Genomic DNA, 18,006 nt, shown 5'->3' with positions numbered 1-18,006 from the left:
ATGATAATGTTTGTCCAATATATTTATTATTTTATCTTGTGTCAACTCATGTGTTAAACTTTTATACTTTACTTGTCGATTATTTGGCCTATTTTCTTGAATTTATGTAGTTGGACCCATTTCAAAAAAACAAAAACAAACAATTGTGATACGTACCTATTTTACATATCTTTATTTTCTATTTTTTGAATAAAATAATATATTTATTATATTTTTACAATATTGGTTCATTATATTTATCATTTTGTTATTTTGATAGTTTATATTGATAAATTACAATTTTAGCAACATATTTTGCAATTTTTGCCAATTTCAATCTTTTTCCAATATAATTATTCATATGACACTGTATTACGTTAAAGTCATGTTGATGTTGTGGCGCACAAAAAAAATCGCAAATAGATAAATATATAACTCGTAAATTATATTTTTTTTATATCTATTATTTGGTTATTTTTAATTTGCAAATTGAGCTTTACGATTATCTATAACAACAAGATTTTTTTTTAACATATCGCTTCAGGCCCTGTAAACCACAGGTACGGCTCTGATTATATTTGAAAAGGGAATTAGTATAAATTGAACGTAAAAATTGAAAATTTATTTTATTACATCTCTCTCTTTTTCTTTTAAATGGAAAATGTGTATTCTGGTGGTTTTACTGTGGAATGTGATTTAGCATTGTTTGGGAAGTGGAGTAAATCGTCAAAGGCTAAAATCATTCTAAAGACGCACTTCCCTCACTCAAGCAGAGATATTTAGGATAATTTTTTTCCCTTTGGACGTTTTTAGGCTTTAGCCGTCCATGCGGGACTCTTTGGCCTTCCAGCTGCGGCTTTCAAAATCAAGTTCAGCCAATATATATGACTTGTAGCCTCTCTCTTTTGGCTAATGAAGCTTGTGTTAATGCAGAAATTACTTGGGCATTGATTTCACCCAACCTCAGCCACTCTCCTTTGGACCAAGTAGTGTATGTATACCCCTTTATTTATTATTTATTTATTTATTTTATTAATTTATCCTTTTATTTTGATTTTTCATATGACCTAAAAAGATATTTTTATTAAAAAAGATATTTTATTTTTAGGAATAAAGTTAAGAAACAATATTTTCTAGAAATACTACCTACTTCACAGCATAAAAACCAAACGAATAATGTGTGGACAATAATTCAAACACGTAGAACCACCAAGCAACACTTCAATCCATGGCTTTCATTGAATCAAAAGTCATTTGTGATTCTCCCATTCTCACTTCCTGGTGAAGTTTTCAAATTGCCTCCACTCTTAATAAATATCCTTTTCCCACTTCCCCTAACCCCTATAAACTTCGAAACATTTGTAGGGAAAACGAACCATTTCACAAATTTCCCTCATGGCGTCAACCTCTGCAAATCCTTTACTTTCCTCTAATTTCTTTGGCACCAAAATCGTGGTTCCCCGCACTCCCAAAACAGTGCCAAGAAAATTTATAGTGCCGCAATCATTTTTTGGCAACAAGAATCCTGATAAATCGAATAATAGCATCCCAAATCATGCTACTTTAGCTGCGTTACTTTTTTCTTCAATTACTCCACAAGCGTTCGCATTAGATAATGCTCCTCCTCCTGCCCCGCAGGTGATTGAAATTGAGGCGCAAAATCCTGGCCCAACTTCACCCTTTGGTCAAAATCTAATCTTGAATGCTCCAAGTCCTCAGGCCAGCCCTTCGTCTGACCTCCCCGAGGGTTCCCAATGGCGTTACAGTGAGTTCTTGAATGCGGTGAAGAAGGGTAAGGTTGAGAGAGTAAGGTTTAGTAAAGACGGGAGTGCCCTTCAGCTGACGGCTATAGATGGTCGTAGGGCAACTGTTACAGTGCCAAATGACCCGGACTTGATTGACATTTTAGCTATGAATGGTGTTGATATTACTGTTTCCGAAGGTGACTCTGGGAATGGGCTGTTTAGTTTTATTGGGAATTTGTTGTTTCCAGTTATTGCTTTTGCTGGTCTGTTCTTTTTGTTTAGGCGCGCCCAGGGCGGGCCTGGTGGACCTGGAGGGCTAGGCGGGCCTATGGATTTTGGGCGGTCTAAGTCCAAGTTCCAGGAGGTGCCTGAGACCGGGGTCGCATTTGCTGATGTTGCAGGGGCTGATCAAGCGAAATTGGAGTTGCAAGAAGTGGTTGATTTCCTGAAAAACCCTGATAAGTACACTGCATTGGGCGCAAAAATACCTAAAGGCTGCCTTTTGGTCGGTCCACCTGGTACAGGAAAAACCCTTTTGGCCAGAGCAGTGGCTGGTGAGGCCGGGGTTCCGTTCTTCTCTTGTGCTGCTTCAGAATTTGTGGAGCTGTTTGTGGGTGTTGGAGCTTCAAGAGTGAGGGATTTATTCGAGAAAGCAAAGTCGAAGGCACCTTGCATTGTTTTCATTGATGAGATTGATGCCGTTGGAAGGCAGAGAGGGGCAGGGCTTGGTGGTGGGAATGATGAGAGGGAGCAGACTATTAATCAGCTCTTGACTGAAATGGACGGGTTCTCTGGTAATTCTGGTGTTATAGTGTTGGGAGCAACTAACAGACCGGATGTTCTTGATGCAGCATTGTTGAGGCCCGGTAGGTTTGATAGACAGGTCACAGTCGACAGGCCTGATGTTGCTGGTAGAGTCAAGATTCTTCAGGTAGGGTACTCGTCTACATTCTCTTTCTGTAGTTTCTCATTGAAGCTGACGGTCGTATTGATATAAAATGGCATCCATGAAGTTAAAAAAAGTAGTAAATAACTCCTTTATATATCTGACCCAAGAATGAAGTACTGTCGTGTTGTTTAGGCTTCTATAGTAACTTACGGTAAATTCCAAGAGAGCACCGTTAGGTGTAATCACTCCCATCCTACCCTATCCAACCATGAATTTTCGGTGATATGCTAGAAACCATATTATGAATCGAAATAAACATATCCCCTGCTGTGCTGTTTAAATTTTTTTCTTTTGTGCAGTTTTAACCAAACTTCAACCGAGTTTCTCTCCACTTTCATTAGAGGTTGTACTCACTCCCATAGACCCATACTGCTCAAAATTGTTACTAGAACTTCTCAAGTTATAAGATAATTAGCTATGCAATAAAGATTTGATGTGAGGTATGAGTATAGTACATTTTTGTTCCATAACTGGCATATGAAATGTCTTTTGTATCAGGTGCATTCCAGAGGAAAGGCTCTTGCAAAGGATGTTGATTTTGACAAGGTTGCCCGGAGAACACCAGGTTTCACCGGTGCAGATTTGCAAAACTTGATGAATGAAGCTGCCATCCTCGCAGCAAGGCGTGACCTTAAGGAAATAAGTAAAGATGAGATATCTGATGCTCTGGAGAGGATAATTGCTGGGCCAGAGAAGAAAAATGCAGTTGTTTCTGAAGAAAAGAAGAGGCTTGTTGCTTATCACGGTGCTGAACCATTTCAAACCATCAAACTGTTTCTTTTTTATTTATTTTAACTTTGTACTTTTGCCTAAATTCGGTATTAGATTTTGTTGTAGAGGCTGGTCATGCTTTAGTTGGTGCCCTGATGCCCGAGTATGACCCTGTTGCCAAAATTTCCATTATTCCTCGTGGCCAAGCTGGTGGACTTACCTTCTTTGCTCCAAGTGAAGAGAGGCTCGAGTCTGGATTATACAGTCGAAGCTACCTAGAAAATCAGATGGCTGTTGCTCTCGGCGGAAGGTTGGTTTAACAATTTTGAATCTTGGAATCCATGATTATATAAATGAGTAAATAAAACATGATTTATTTATTTTTCGAGGAAAATATATTATATATATGATACATTAAAAGATCATCTACCGTCAGTAGTACCTTTTTTCCGGCTTATTTGTACATGTTTGTCAAAAATTAGGCGCTAGGGACCCATAAATAACCACCAAGTCCACCTTAATTAGAAGGGGATCGAGCATTGGAGATTTCGAACTGGTGACCTCTTAACTTTGGTAACATTTGAGAAACATGCTTACCGAGAAGCTGAGCTCATATGAGGTGTCCAAATAAGTGTGCTACATTTAACACTTCCAATAAGTGATGCCATACTGAAAATGCAAGGACATCATGATTATGCTTACTTTGTTCATGCAGAGTTGCTGAGGAGGTTATTTTTGGAGAGGATAATGTAACAACTGGCGCATCCAATGACTTCATGCAAGTTTCACGGGTTGCAAGGCAGATGGTCGAGAGATTCGGGTTCAGTAAAAAGATTGGACAAGTGGCCATAGGTGGTGGTGGTGGAAACCCCTTTCTTGGCCAACAGGTACTGACGTTCTTGCAATTTTTACAACCCGATCGATCTCTTTTACTCGTAGAATTTTTCTTTTACATATATGCTACATACACGTGCAGATGTCGACACAGAAAGACTACTCCATGGCGACTGCTGACGTGGTTGATGCAGAAGTGAGAGTGCTGGTGGAGAAAGCATATTCAAGGGCCAAGCAGATTATGACCACACATGTAGACATTCTGCACAAGCTTGCTCAGCTGCTGATAGAGAAAGAAACCGTTGATGGAGAAGAGTTCATGAGCCTATTCATTGACGGAAAAGCTGAACTGTACTTGGCGTGATCTGATTGTGTAAAGAATATTTATGGAAAAATTGATGTATATTCAGGTCTAAATGCCAGTTGGGTACACACATGCTGAACGTATTAGAGTGATAGTTAACACTGAAATCTACGATAGTGAATGTGAATGGCCTCGACATTATTCAATTTTGAACAAAGATACCCCCCAACTTCATCATCTTTCTCCATCAGTTACTTCAATATATTATACGTATTTACAATTCTTTTACTCAACTTCCTAATTTGATCGTTGTGTGCGTTTTATCTGGACGCCTCCTGGTTATCTTCTAATGTTCTTTCTCAGCACGATCCTTGTATCATTGATATGTAAAAAGGCTTGAAAATTTTCAAGTTCAGACATTGAGAGTCGACGGTTTCTTCCCAAATTAAGGGCAAAAACTCCCCCGTCTAACTGCCGCCGTAGTGTCTATGCTTAATTTAGAATTTTACATCAATTTATTTACCTCTTATCGAATTGTTTTGCCAGGACCATTCCACTCAGAGAATACAGCTTTATGTTTTGGACCCAAAAACAGGCTGACAAATGGATCACGTCCACTACCTAGTTATTTGTGTGTTACTAAATTTTAAGTTCTATTGATATATATTGCATGTTAATTTTAAAATATAATTATTATCATGATTGTTTTGCATGGAGGATCTACGATTTGGGCAGATTAATTATTTCTATGCATGTGATCGATTCACATACAAGCGACGAGATTTGAATTTTTTTTTATTAGTAATTTTTTTTTCCCAAATATATTTACATAATGTCGACATGAAAGAGCAGAAGTATGCGAGAGACACCCTGTCAGTGTGCATCTTCCTTAATTTTTTGTGAAAAGACAACCTTTTTCCTCTGTAACTGACTTGATTATGGTGTTATTTTGTTTAAAACAAGTAGTAGTAGAGTCCCATTTCGCTGGTTCTGAGTGCGTGTCGCTGAAAACAGACAGGGAAATGGTGCGCAGAGGATGTATCCTTGGAAACAACACCACTTGTTCGATTATGTGGAGTACTTATTTATGTATTAGCAGATATTGTCCCCTATTATTGTTAGCGCAGCAAACGAGGATGCTGCTCGTCTCAATGAATATCCGATTCAAACTCGAGCATCTTCTTCTTCTTGTTTTTTTTTTGGAACTCGAGCATTAGTTAGAAAATTCTCACTTTTTTCGCTCTTAAATATAAAATATTTGCCTATGCTTTAGATGCTGCTTGACCTTTATATCTTTGAGTCGGGTAGAGTGAGGCAACATTTACCATTAATCGACAACATAATGGAAACATCCGCGAGCTAAAAAAATTTACCAAAGCCAAATACAAAAGAGTAAAAGAAGTTTTATATACATTTTTTCAAGCATCAACGACAAATAAAACTTTGCAAAGCACGTAACATTACCGCAAAGAGATGCACAATTTGATTTAGTGATTTGGTGCTATTGTGTGAGAACATTGAGTAATGAAACCCTAGAATTGATCAAACTTCTGAAAACCCTCTCGCCTGACCCTTCAATATCTACTACACAGTCTTCCATTTCATGCATTTTCTTGCTCACAATTTTCACATCTTCCTCTTTTTTCTTCCTTAAACCTGACAAATCATCCAAATTTATTTCTTCCAGTTCTCTGATTCCCTCTTCACTCTTCCCTTTCTTCTTGAAGCTGAGCCCAATGGAAGATGGTTTTCGGAATGCGGAAGAGTTCGAAATCCCGCCAAAAACCGTGGCTGAAATTACTATGGTGGCTTTGATTACATCGTTTATGACTTCGATTAGCTCTGCTTCTTCATCATGCGATGACCCCACCGGCATTATCGGCTTTCCCATCGAATGAAAATTACAAACAAGATTGCTGATTTCTTTACCGATTCTGTTTAGATTTTTGGAATGCACAAAGATTTTGCTGTCGTCTCTTCTTCTCACCGCGATTTGAGCTGCGGAATACTCCTCTTTTAACCTCAGGACCAGCGTCTGGAACATGCTGTAGACTTCGACGAATCGGAGCAAGTGTTCCAGCAGCTTCTCCATCAAGTCGGGGTAGTTCCCACCGCCGCGGAGGGATTCTCGAGTCTGTGGTAGCTGTAAAAGATCGTCCATCGAATCGTGGACCATTTTCATCCGGATCAAGCCGTCGCAGAGCCAAGCAGAGGTTCTTAGTCCGGATTCTGAAGTAGCCCAGTCGTTCAAGTAATCGATTTCGTCTCGGAGCTGGAAAATTATCGGGTGTGATGGGCATGGGAGACTGGCGGATCTGGCATGAAGTGTTTTCTTGGGTTTTGCCGAATTGTGCAAGGTGTGGTTATGAAACGAGAGGGATCTGCGAAAATTAGTCACCATTTTTGGTGCCATGAAGTCGTTAGTGGAATTGATGATGTATTGCGAGTTTGATAAATGAAATATGAAAGTGTGCAGAGTATATAAATGCAGGAGCGGGGAGCTGGCGACCGCGTATAATGACGAGTGAGGTAAAGGAGTAGACGAGCGCACGAGGGGGTGGGATCCGCGCATGGCTGTCGGCCGGGTGGCATTGCATGTAGTCCATAAAAGTCAGGTAAGTTTAACTGTCGCTTTCATAATGATCTGAAATGTGGTCTTAAGAGAATTGAGAAAATCAATTTTGTATTAAATATATAAATTTATTATGGAATCATTGTTTTTAAGAACATTGGCGTAACTATATTTACTGCGCACATCATGTATGCCGTGTAATAAATAAAATTGCTACACGACAAGAAATGCATTTTTATAAATAGAATATCGATTTATTAATTTTATGTGGAAATGCAACTTCGTGTTTGAATTGCCACTGAACGAGTTGTCCATTATTGGTACGTACGTATATGAAATTGGATATTAATTGAATCCAATAATTGGCGGAGCACAATATTGATAAGTGCAGCTGGCTTCACACCCCATTCTTTCCTCACAAATAGAATATATTATCATTATTGCCAAAGATTTTGTGAGGTGGATTATCTTAGTATTAGATCGAGTCTTGTCTTCGTTGCCTTTAGTGGCATCTTATTTAAAAACGATATTTGATATATCTTTCAGTTCAATGCATTCTATCGGAGCACATATTTATGATGTGGCTACTAGTCGGAAACTCCTCACGCGAAACAGGTTAAAATATCTTGATGATAAATCGTGTGTGCTTTGTAATGGTGCAGAGGAATCGGTTCATCACCTATATTTCATCTGCCCTATAGCACGATCGATCTGGAATGGTATACGTGACTGGCTTGGCTTGAGGAAGATCATGGATTCACCGACAACTGTTCTTAATGCGTTTCAAGGCGTCTACCGTGGCAACTCGACGCTGAATATGATGAGATGTGCAGTTCTCTCAGCAACTGTGTATCACGTGTGGAACATCAAAAATGGAGTTATGTTCGACAATGCAAAGCCCAACGTTGAAGAAATAATCAAGGCGATCAAGATACATGTCTTCCGTTGCATACCGAGATCTATCGATTTTTTCCAGCCCTCGACTCGTAGTGGTCTTTTATGATGTAAATTAAGTTCGGGTAATCACGGTGATTGGCTTTTGTTTTACGCTTTTAGGCATTGTTTGGTGTGCATGATATGAAATGCTTGATTATTTAATATTTCACTTATCATGTGTTTGGTGTGCATGACTAAGATTGTGATAGGCCCGTTCAGCCCGCACCTGGCCTGCACTGTGTGCATTATTATCCTTTTTTGGGTGGTTATATAATCCTTTGGAGGAGAATGTATGATGTTTGATTAATTTAAATTTTTCTTTAATATCCTAAAGTTTAAAATAATTATAAATTCAACAAATTTAATAATATTTAAATATAATTTTTACTTTGACTAATATTATAAATAATTTAATTATTATCGATCATATTCTAATTATTATTATATTAATTTTAACCGTAATATTATAATTATTATTAACCATTATTTAATATTCAAATTTGTATTACTATTTTAATTATGACAATAAATGCATATTTACTATTATTATGAAATTTTAATTATTTTCTATAATATTAATCGATTTTTTAATTTTTTTTCGGAAATTGAAATTAATGAAAATTTAATAATTAATATAATATTTTAATTTTATTTATAATTTTTGAAATAAATTAATTCTAAAAATTTTATTTATTTATTCAATCATTTTAAAATATATTACTAATTAATATATGATGAAAGGATTTTAATAATCATAATATAATTAACAAAAATAATCAATAAATTAAAATCATGTCAAACATTATATAATTTATCATATTGTGTTATTTATCCTTACTTTTTATTATTATAATAACTCTTATTATATATCATTTACTTATTTTATCACACGAACCAAACGGTGCCTTAGAGTATTGGAAGACTGACTATTGTATGATTTAGTCGAGTACTACTTTTTTGGTGTTGTCATTCACATTATGTTGTTATTCACACTCTATTTTTTTGTTATTTATACTTTATTTGTGAATAAATTTTACTTGCTAAATAAAGTGGAGATTATATAAATTAAATGAAATGCAAATAAGGGTTGTTGCCTTATTTTATAAATCATTTTTAGGGACTGGGGATAGTAACCTCGGCCCTTGCCCATCTTTAAATTTTTTAACCAACCGACATTCTTGACCTCGACTTTTAAGCGCTAGGTATTGGTAACTCTATTTCAGGAAAAAATATAGTTTTGGTCCCGTAAAGTTGATATATTTTGGATTTTAATTATGTTGGTCAGAATTTGGTTTTTATTCACTATTTTTTATTTTGTTTTTGTCCAAAACCACTAAATCTACGTAATATTTTTTATTTGAAAATGATGCTTTCTTATAAGACTCATTTGACAAAAAATAAAATATATATTAAACACGTTAAAATCTGTCTAAACGAGAAAGGAATATATTTTTCCTCTCATTTTGAAGTATTGAGGATCATTTTGTTTTGTTTCTTTCTTTTTTTCTTAGATTAAATTTAATGTGCGTAATATAAACTTTTATTTTTCCCAGATGTATCATATAAGAGAACAACAACTTCAAATATGCTATGTTCATGGATTTACTGGTTTAGGGTTTTAAAAAAAAAGACCAAAACCTAAAACAAAATTCAAGTCAGTAGATGGAAATCAAATTTTGACATACTATATAATTAAAACCCAAAATATCTCAAGGTACAGAACTAAAATTATAATTTCTCTGTTATTTCATAATACTAGTAAGAAACATGTGCATTGTACATGAATAACATATTTGATATAATATAAAATTTTAAAATAACTCTAACTTTACTTGCATTCATTGATAGGAATAAAATAAGTAATGATAAAATTTGAAATGATCTATTTGTTTTTTTGTCTTTTTGAGTCCTAATAGTAGCTAGGGTTATTATGCTTATATAGTAAGTTTCTTTATATAAATTATTACGTTTTGACCTCTACTTTTTGTTTAAATAGTGTTCCAAAACATGCAGTGCTTAAGAAATTTAAAATTATTAGTCTATACATGACTGATTGAGCTAAATTTTCTTTAAATAGCGTAACATATATTGCAAAATTATTACAAACATAAATAAAATATTATATAATAATGAAATTAGATAGAAAGACCAAAAATATAAAAAAACACATGATTATCCCAAAACGTGACGGATCGAACGATCATAAAAGGTAACATTTATAAATTTAGAAAATAACTTGTAGAATATACTAAATTTATAATTTGACATTAAATATCTATTACATTGCAATCTCTACTTAAATATCCTAGAAATAAATAGTAACATCTGAGCGTGGAATAATAGTTGCTGGCCACGTTTTTCTTAGTACACGTGTCAACTGCCGCGTATGGATGGCAACATAATAAAAAGTGGCTGCCGACTAACAAGCAATTCCCATAGCGATCCAGCTTAGCAATGGAAAAAGAAAAAGAGAAAACGCAGCAAGAGAGGGATGAAGCGGAGGGTGGGAAGAGGCAGCACCAGCCACCTACTATTTCACCGTTGCAGCCACTCACTGAAAACGCATACGGCGGCGGAATGTATGGAACCGAGGAGGGTCAATTGAAAGATCCGACGAAGCCACCAGCCAGCGCCACACAGAGCGCGGATGGGCCGGATGAGGCCACCGCCCAGCCCAAGCACAAGCCGCCTCCATCCACCGGTGACAAGGACCTCGATATAACCGGCCAATCTTACATTCAGTGATTCAAATGTTCTCAGTATTATCGTCGATTGATTTGTTTGCTATGATGATGTTTAAAATTTCATATAATACGTGGAATTTAACATGCCAAGAAATCATGCATCCTGGAGCCATGAAGATAATTTAATATAATATGTAGTTGGATCCTTGTATAAATTAAGATTTGATGAAGATTAATTAGAACTTTGATCTGGGAATCTGTTTATGTTGAACTTCGTGCTTCTCAAATTCCTACCTAGCATATATAAGGAAAATACTCTTTTTGGCCGATCCAAAGATCCCAAGTATTTGGGGGATATATCGGGATTGCGGGTCTATCTCTGAATATGTGAACCCGGTGACCTCAAATGAATTCGGCTATTTGGATCAACATATGGCAATTCCCTTTTAAGGGATTAATTGATCGTGTTTCCTAAATGTTCTTAAAAGCGCGAAACATGTCTTGGGCTCCCTTTTTGAGGGCTTGAAGTATTGTATGAAAGCGTGAAACATGTATTTGTTATACCCATCATTTATGATCATTTTTATTGCCATAATTCAAAATCATTAGTGTTTCGATGGAGTCAGGTGATGTACGACGGGAAATAAAGTGGACGTATGAATATGAAATATCTAAAAATTTCCTTTTTCTAACTTAATATTAAAACAAATTATGTATCTTTATAATATATCAGTTTTCGTATTTACACTCTAGACTATTCGTAATAGAGTAGGTCTCGTGTGAGATGATCTCACGAATTTTTATCTGTGAGTGAGACGGGTTGATCTTACAGATATTCACAATAAAATATAATAATTTTTCATGGATGATCTAAATAAGAGATCTGTCTTGTAAAATAAGACACGTGAAACCGTCTTACCCAATTTTTTTCCTTCTTAATATGCTAGGTTTTTACTATATATCAGTATTATGTTGTGGGCATGTTTTAACTATTTTTTTATTGATTATATTATTTTAAATTAATTTAATTATAAGAAATTAAAAAATAAAGAGATTTTTAAAAATAAAAATAAAATAAATTGTTTCACCATCCATCAAAATTAGTTAATTAAAATCCTATCTTAATCAATAGTACACAAAAATATAAATCAATTTTTCGAGACAAATTTTTTATTTGAGTCATTTCATCGTATTAAAAAATTAATTTTTTGAAATAGAGATACCAAGAGACACTCTTAATTGTAAAAGTAATTTGTGTGTGTAATTATTTATTAATAATATTTTGGCTTTATCCATTTGGTTATCAATTGAATATATTTATTCCAGACGTTTCATTTCCATTGCTATCACAGTTTCACTCACATCTCTCTCACTGCAAAAAGAATCAGTTAAATAAGAAATCTTGTGCTTTTTGAATCTTAATTCCGAGATGTTCGACTCTAATATTCACACAAAATTGCTTTGAACTTATCCTTAAGATTTCTCGTGTGCGATCGGAGATGCAGTTTTCTACCTGCGGGATTGTCATTGGAGATAGCTCTCGGATCTGTATGTCTCTCGCTTCTGAACAAAACTATCCACTTATGTGCTATAAACAGTATCTGCGACGTTTTAGTGTGTGCGACTTGATTTTATTTAATTGTTACCCCTCTTTCGCGAGATCTTTGAGCATATTGTTGGCTATTGTTGGGAAAATGTTGCTGATTTAGTGTATGCGTTTATTTCATTTTTTTTCTAACCAGTGATTGTGCGATTCGCTTGGAGGATTTTAATTTTATATGCGAATTCTAGTGAATATGATTAGTTCGACTCTTTGTAGGTGAAATCATCTTGTTGGTTTTCACCTTTTCAATTCTTTTTACCAGTCTTACGTTTGTTGATCTTAACGTGGAATAACTTGTTAAAAATCATAAAAATATAACCTTGTAATGAATTAGTATTGTAGCATCAGTGATCTGTACGTATTTTGAAGTAATGTGGATTGCTGAGTAAGATTCGGTTCTTTCTTTACTTGGATAATCGCCTTGTTTAGCGTACTTAAAAATGGAAATCTCGTCGTGATTTACGTCTTTCCATTATTTTGTGCCTCACAGAGCAACCAGTAGTAATTCCATCTTAATCAGAAAGTTGATGCTTTATAGAATTAGGTCTGAAGCTGGTGATGTTTTATCTATCTTCAGATTATCAGTCCTATATTGCTAAATATGTGAGTCTGTTGTGTGTCGCTCATGGCAGGTGAGTAATTGTGCTCGGACTCAGATAAAGCTTAAAAGAAAGGAATTGGGTTGGGTGGTGCTTGGATGTGAAGAACTAATGTTATTTGCAGTAGAAGGAGGAGGATTTTTCTCTTCTTCAGCTTCTGGATACTGTAAGGGATTGACACTTCTATTATTGGGTCAAAAAAACGAAACGAAACCCATGAGAGTAACTCCGTGGAATCAATACCAGTTGGTGGACCAAGAGACGATTCCTGATCTCCAGCTGGCTTCTGGTAAGGATAGAATTGCACGTGGATGCGCCTCATTTGGATGTTTTGGTCGTGCTGCAACTGGACTTCAGAACTCATCTCCTCTGAAAGTTGGACCTAACCAAAACCAAGAAGTCTTGTCAGAACCTACAGTTTTTGTTGAGAGTAAAAATGAAAGGAACTTGGCTGATCCGATTGACGATAATCTTAGTGCTAGGAAAATATTTAGTTTAAAAAGCTAGTTTGAAGAAATCGACAGATAGTTCTATATCTCTAGTGGGTTCCGCTGGTGTAGGTTGCACCGATGGAAGTGAACCTGAAGCATTATCTGAAATGAATTATTCTGCTGCTAGTCAAATGGGGAGGAGGAAAGTGCAGTGGATGGATGCAACTGGAGGAGAGCTTGTTGAGGTTCGGGAATTTGAGATGAGGTACAAGAGCTTCATTTGCTAATTTTTCCCATCAAAATACTGCTATGTTTCTTGAACCCGTTCATATGCTTTTATGATTTTTTGCTAGTATGTATTGGTGTCATAAACTGTATTTCCTTAGCTTTTGGTTTCGTTAAAGCAGGTGGAACTTACACCATATGGCTGATAGCCTGAGGCCCTGAATGATTGGTTAAGATTTATAGTTTCGACCTTTTGGGAGAGAGGAGAAGTGACTATGTCATCAATTTAAATGCGAATTAAAACTTCTAAATTGCTTTCTTAAATGTCGAAATGTGTATCTATAATTTGATTGGCCCTGCTTCCTGGTGCATATGGTACAAATATCCTCTGTTACGCATACTGTCAAGTTTCAAACCACACCTTTGAATTCTTGGCAACTGGGACGACTTTAAATAAGAACTTGAACTTTCTGGTCAGTCAGGTTTCGGAAGCTCAAAGTTTTCAGAGTCTGATTCAAGGTCAGCAAGGATGAAAAGTTTAGGGATTTAAGTCGCGGTATTAGTTGTCTGGAATGTGAATGTGCCATCATGCTGACGTCTTAGGTTTTTTAAAAAATCAAATAAAGTAAACTGCATGCAGTGGGTAGTGCGTGTACCATGGCGCTTGGCATGGCACCATAGACTTGCCAATTTAGATAATCTAGTGAAGTTTACTCAACATAAGGATGTTCATTGCACTTCTAATGCCCTTTTTGAGGAATTTTGTGTAGGTCCTTACTGATTAGTAAAAGGCGAATGTTATAAATCTGTACATGATGTGGAATCTCATGGACATACTAGCGTGGAAGATAGAGATCTATAGGTCTGTCGAGATAAGAAATTTTACTAATTTGGTTTAGTTGGATTGTTTTGTTTAAGCCTCTGTGTTCGGCCGAGGGACTCGAATTCTGTGTTGAGAGGGTTGTATGAGATATCTCCGCATCTTTCTTTTACGTGGTTTTGATTTTCCTGTTTTATACTTGAGGGTCCTTTTAGTTTGGTCGAAGAGATTAAACCGATAAATAATATCATAATTATTAAAATATTTGAGTATGATGAAAAATAGTATTAAATAAATAATAATATGTTTGGTTTGTTTGATTAAATTAGGGATAAAATGATGAATTACATTTTTATCCATTTAGCAATTGCATGAATAAAACTTTGTATAGTAATGCCTTTTCAAATTAATTATTGGTAAAATTTTTACTTTCATTTGCGTTTTAGGCTCATTTTGGAAAGACTATACTTGGGAGTTCCAAATTGTCTTTTAAAAAAAAAAATTCGATGGGGTGGTAGATATTTGTTATATTGTGGATTCGGACCAACGGCTCGGTTAATGCCACTACACTGTTGGTTCCAAATTCTTCTTTTATGAACCATAATAAATAGAAAACAAGTTTGTGACATATATTTGATACCAAAATCACACTTTAGTATCTATGCCTTTAAGTGGAAATTGATTGATTTTGGTCAAACGCATTTAGAATCCGGGATAAAGTTTCTCCCCAAACATTTTGGGAGAGAGAACTGACTTCTCAACTGATAAGGTGTTTTGTGTTATCTCAGTGACGATGAATTGGATGAATTCCATGACGGAAATGAAAAGACTTGTTCGTGTACGATAATGTAGCTACTGATTTTTACCCGGGCCTTTCATCAACCTTGTTTCTATGAAGGAGGCAACCAGTGAGATGTTGCATTAAATCCCATGTACGAAAGACCAGTTCATCTTTGCTTAAATTATCTGAATTTTCGAGGCATGTCAATATACCAGCCGAGGACGGACAGTAGATCTATCATTTTCATATTATTATTGCTTTGGTTCCAATTTTTTTGTGCCGGGTATATTTTTTCCATGCCGTGTTCATGTTTGTTGTAAAGCTGGTCTGTCTCTTCTTCCTATGTGGTGTTATTTTGATTTATTTCTCTGGTATTTCTTCGACTTGGGAAATGAATGAGAAACAATTTTTTTGTTTTTTTGGTATCGTGTAGTGAAGATACAGTAGAATTTCATTGAAAGCAGTATGAAATTCATATTGATATATGTTGATGTGGAAGTGAGTTCTGGTATGGAGATCTGCATGTTTTCCGAGGATCCTCTTTGAATACCAGTGATGAACGCGCACACGCGCTAGCGTGTGTAAACTAATGACTTACATATATAAATCATGATAATGAAACATTAATATATCGAGCTCATTCATACAATTTTGTTATAATTTTTAATTATTATTATTTTTTGAATTCTTAAGGTGAATTAGATATTGTAGTTACGATTAAATTATAAGAAAAATATTATTTATTTAAATTAATAGAGTATTTTCGTAGAAATTAATTGATGTCATAAAATCGGACTGATGATCAATACTTGAACATTTAGACATAGGATAATATAGATTTGGGTTTTATTTTTTTATGTTCCGTGGAAATAATTTAAGAAATGATTTCAGAAGATAAAAAAAGTGATGTTTGGGCATTTGACATTATTTAGATTGCGCAGTGCATAACTATGAATATGATAATATTTTTAAGGGAGTGTGGTTAACTCTCTAAAAATTACTAACGTTATACTTCACCTTTTTATTCCACAATTTAGAAAACAAAATTTTATACTTGATTTTTCCTTTTGTGTATATATATATCATAACTAAATACATAATATTTATGTATTATATTATGCACAATGTGTGTGTCAAGTCATTAGTATATACAAGAAAGTCTTTTGTGAGATAGTTTCACTTACCTATATTCGTGAGACGGGCCGACTTGATCTATATATACAAAAAAATTAATATTTTATCATAAAAATTAACATTTTTTCGCGAGTCGAGTTAGATCGAAGATCTATTTCACAGACTCACAAAATTGAGATGTGAGACGATTTCATAATATAAGAATTTATGCCCAAAATTTAAACTTATAAAACATTTAAAATGTGGGTCTTTTGAAAAATAAATTATAATTTTTTCCACACATATATTGTTTTATAATAAAATTGAAATTATCTTAATTTTATAGAGTATCAGTCAAATAAAAAATTCCGGTCGATATAGTAGTTGTGAATAAATAAAAAAAAAGATTAAAACAAAAAAATCAAATTATCAAATAAAAACCAAACTTTTATAACTAAAATTGTAATTTTTTACTCAATAAATAAGCACTCCATCGAATAAAATCGTCGTTAATTTACGATAGAATCGGCATCTCGGGCGCAAGGGCGAGATATCATCGCGCGAAACAAAAACAACTCTCCCACACTTTCGTCCCCATTCACCTGAGACTTCTTCTACGAAACTGAAGGCCTCAGCCTTCAAACTTATATACGGACAATGAACTTCAACCATCGTACGAGCTGCAGAGGCACCAAGCAGTGCTGAACCATCTCATCCCGGCAAATTAATTAATATACGTCCATTTCTTGTAAATCATCAGCAAATCTAATATATATGTGTATATAACCATTAAGAGCAAGTGTGTGTACGTTGATGAAATAGTCATGAAAATGGACAAGAAGAATCCCGGGAAGTAGGTCTTTCTTCATCGAGAATTTCTCCGCCAGCCGTTTTCTGATAATGGTTTCCACCCGAGGACATGAAGATTTGTAGAAGTCCCATGAGAGTCCCTCGACTACAGGTTGAGAGTACCCCTTTTGAGCTTCTGTGAAATGGAAATGTGTGCACAGAAGAAGAAAATTAGAGAAGAGAATCCAACAAATGGGAGAAATTAACTATGTTTTGATTTTGTTGATTCGCAGACTAAAGTCTCAATGCAAAATTGTTAAATATACGTAAATAATTTGTTTCATTTTATCAACCACATCAAACACCGAAGTCAAACCTTGTAATATTCAATTATTCAAGTAACTAATTACAAACTCATATGTGAAGTGAATCTTATTACGATCAGCAAGTTAAATTGAATTGAAACTGATTGAAAGGTATTTTTCTTGCGTAAATACGTTTCAGTATATACTAATCGTAAAATATGGAAACTGGCATTAGAAATTAGGACTGAATATATTTACCATTAGTTTTCCACATGGTGTTTAATAGTTTAAATTATTATACACGCAAGAGTTTTCAAATCAGTTCTTTTTCTGTAATCAATTTGGAAGGTTAAGTGCCCTGTCATGAGCTGGTGAAAATTGTGTTTTGTGTTTAATTCATTAGAGCCATTAGATTAGAAACAATTATCAACTGAGACACCACTCACGGGGAAAATATCTCACTAATTCTAACACACATTAGATTCTGTCATGCATTGGTATTTTTTCTCAGCCGAGGCACCACTTCACAGGGAAAGAAACTCACCACCGTAAAAAGGCAACATCAATTGAAGCATGGTGTTGTTTTTAAAAATTTTGCCACTCTTTCTGAGTTGTTAGCCTCTTGA

The 18,006-nt window shown here is 35.0% G+C and overlaps 4 protein-coding genes and 1 long non-coding RNA gene across 5 annotated transcripts; 4 read left to right on the top strand and 1 right to left on the bottom strand.

Moving 5' to 3' along the window:
- Positions 1–1,192: 1,192 nt before the first annotated feature.
- LOC142532530 (ATP-dependent zinc metalloprotease FTSH, chloroplastic) lies at positions 1,193–4,759 on the top strand. Its single transcript, XM_075638806.1, has 5 exons — positions 1,193–2,655; positions 3,172–3,418; positions 3,511–3,694; positions 4,100–4,271; positions 4,361–4,759. The coding sequence occupies exons 1-5, from the start codon at positions 1,375–1,377 to the stop codon at positions 4,580–4,582; spliced, it is 2,106 nt and encodes a 701-aa protein (XP_075494921.1). The 5' UTR covers positions 1,193–1,374; the 3' UTR covers positions 4,583–4,759.
- A 1,264-nt stretch (positions 4,760–6,023) lies between these two features.
- LOC142532500 (uncharacterized) lies at positions 6,024–6,923 on the bottom strand. The gene has a single exon (XM_075638783.1). It carries the CDS (start codon positions 6,921–6,923, stop codon positions 6,024–6,026), a length of 900 nt encoding a protein of 299 aa, XP_075494898.1.
- Positions 6,924–7,644: 721 nt separating this feature from the next.
- LOC142532499 (uncharacterized) lies at positions 7,645–8,097 on the top strand. Its single transcript, XM_075638782.1, has one exon. The coding sequence runs from the start codon at positions 7,645–7,647 to the stop codon at positions 8,095–8,097; it is 453 nt and encodes a 150-aa protein (XP_075494897.1).
- A 2,360-nt stretch (positions 8,098–10,457) lies between these two features.
- On the top strand, positions 10,458–10,985 carry LOC142533390 (uncharacterized). The gene has a single exon (XM_075640136.1). The coding sequence runs from the start codon at positions 10,485–10,487 to the stop codon at positions 10,773–10,775; it is 291 nt and encodes a 96-aa protein (XP_075496251.1). The 5' UTR covers positions 10,458–10,484; the 3' UTR covers positions 10,776–10,985.
- A 1,057-nt stretch (positions 10,986–12,042) lies between these two features.
- LOC142533668 (uncharacterized) lies at positions 12,043–17,262 on the top strand. The gene is made up of 4 exons (XR_012816789.1): positions 12,043–12,262; positions 12,950–13,612; positions 15,181–15,636; positions 17,248–17,262. It is a non-coding gene; the product is annotated as an uncharacterized LOC142533668 (long non-coding RNA).
- The last annotated feature ends 744 nt before the right edge of the window (positions 17,263–18,006 follow it).

The sequence above is a fragment of the Primulina tabacum genome, chromosome 18, assembly GCF_025594145.1.
Source record: "Primulina tabacum isolate GXHZ01 chromosome 18, ASM2559414v2, whole genome shotgun sequence".
Lineage (NCBI taxonomy): Eukaryota > Viridiplantae > Streptophyta > Magnoliopsida > Lamiales > Gesneriaceae > Primulina > Primulina tabacum.
The sequence above is the reverse complement of the archived record's forward strand: the minus strand, read 5'-3'. Positions and strand labels throughout refer to the sequence as shown.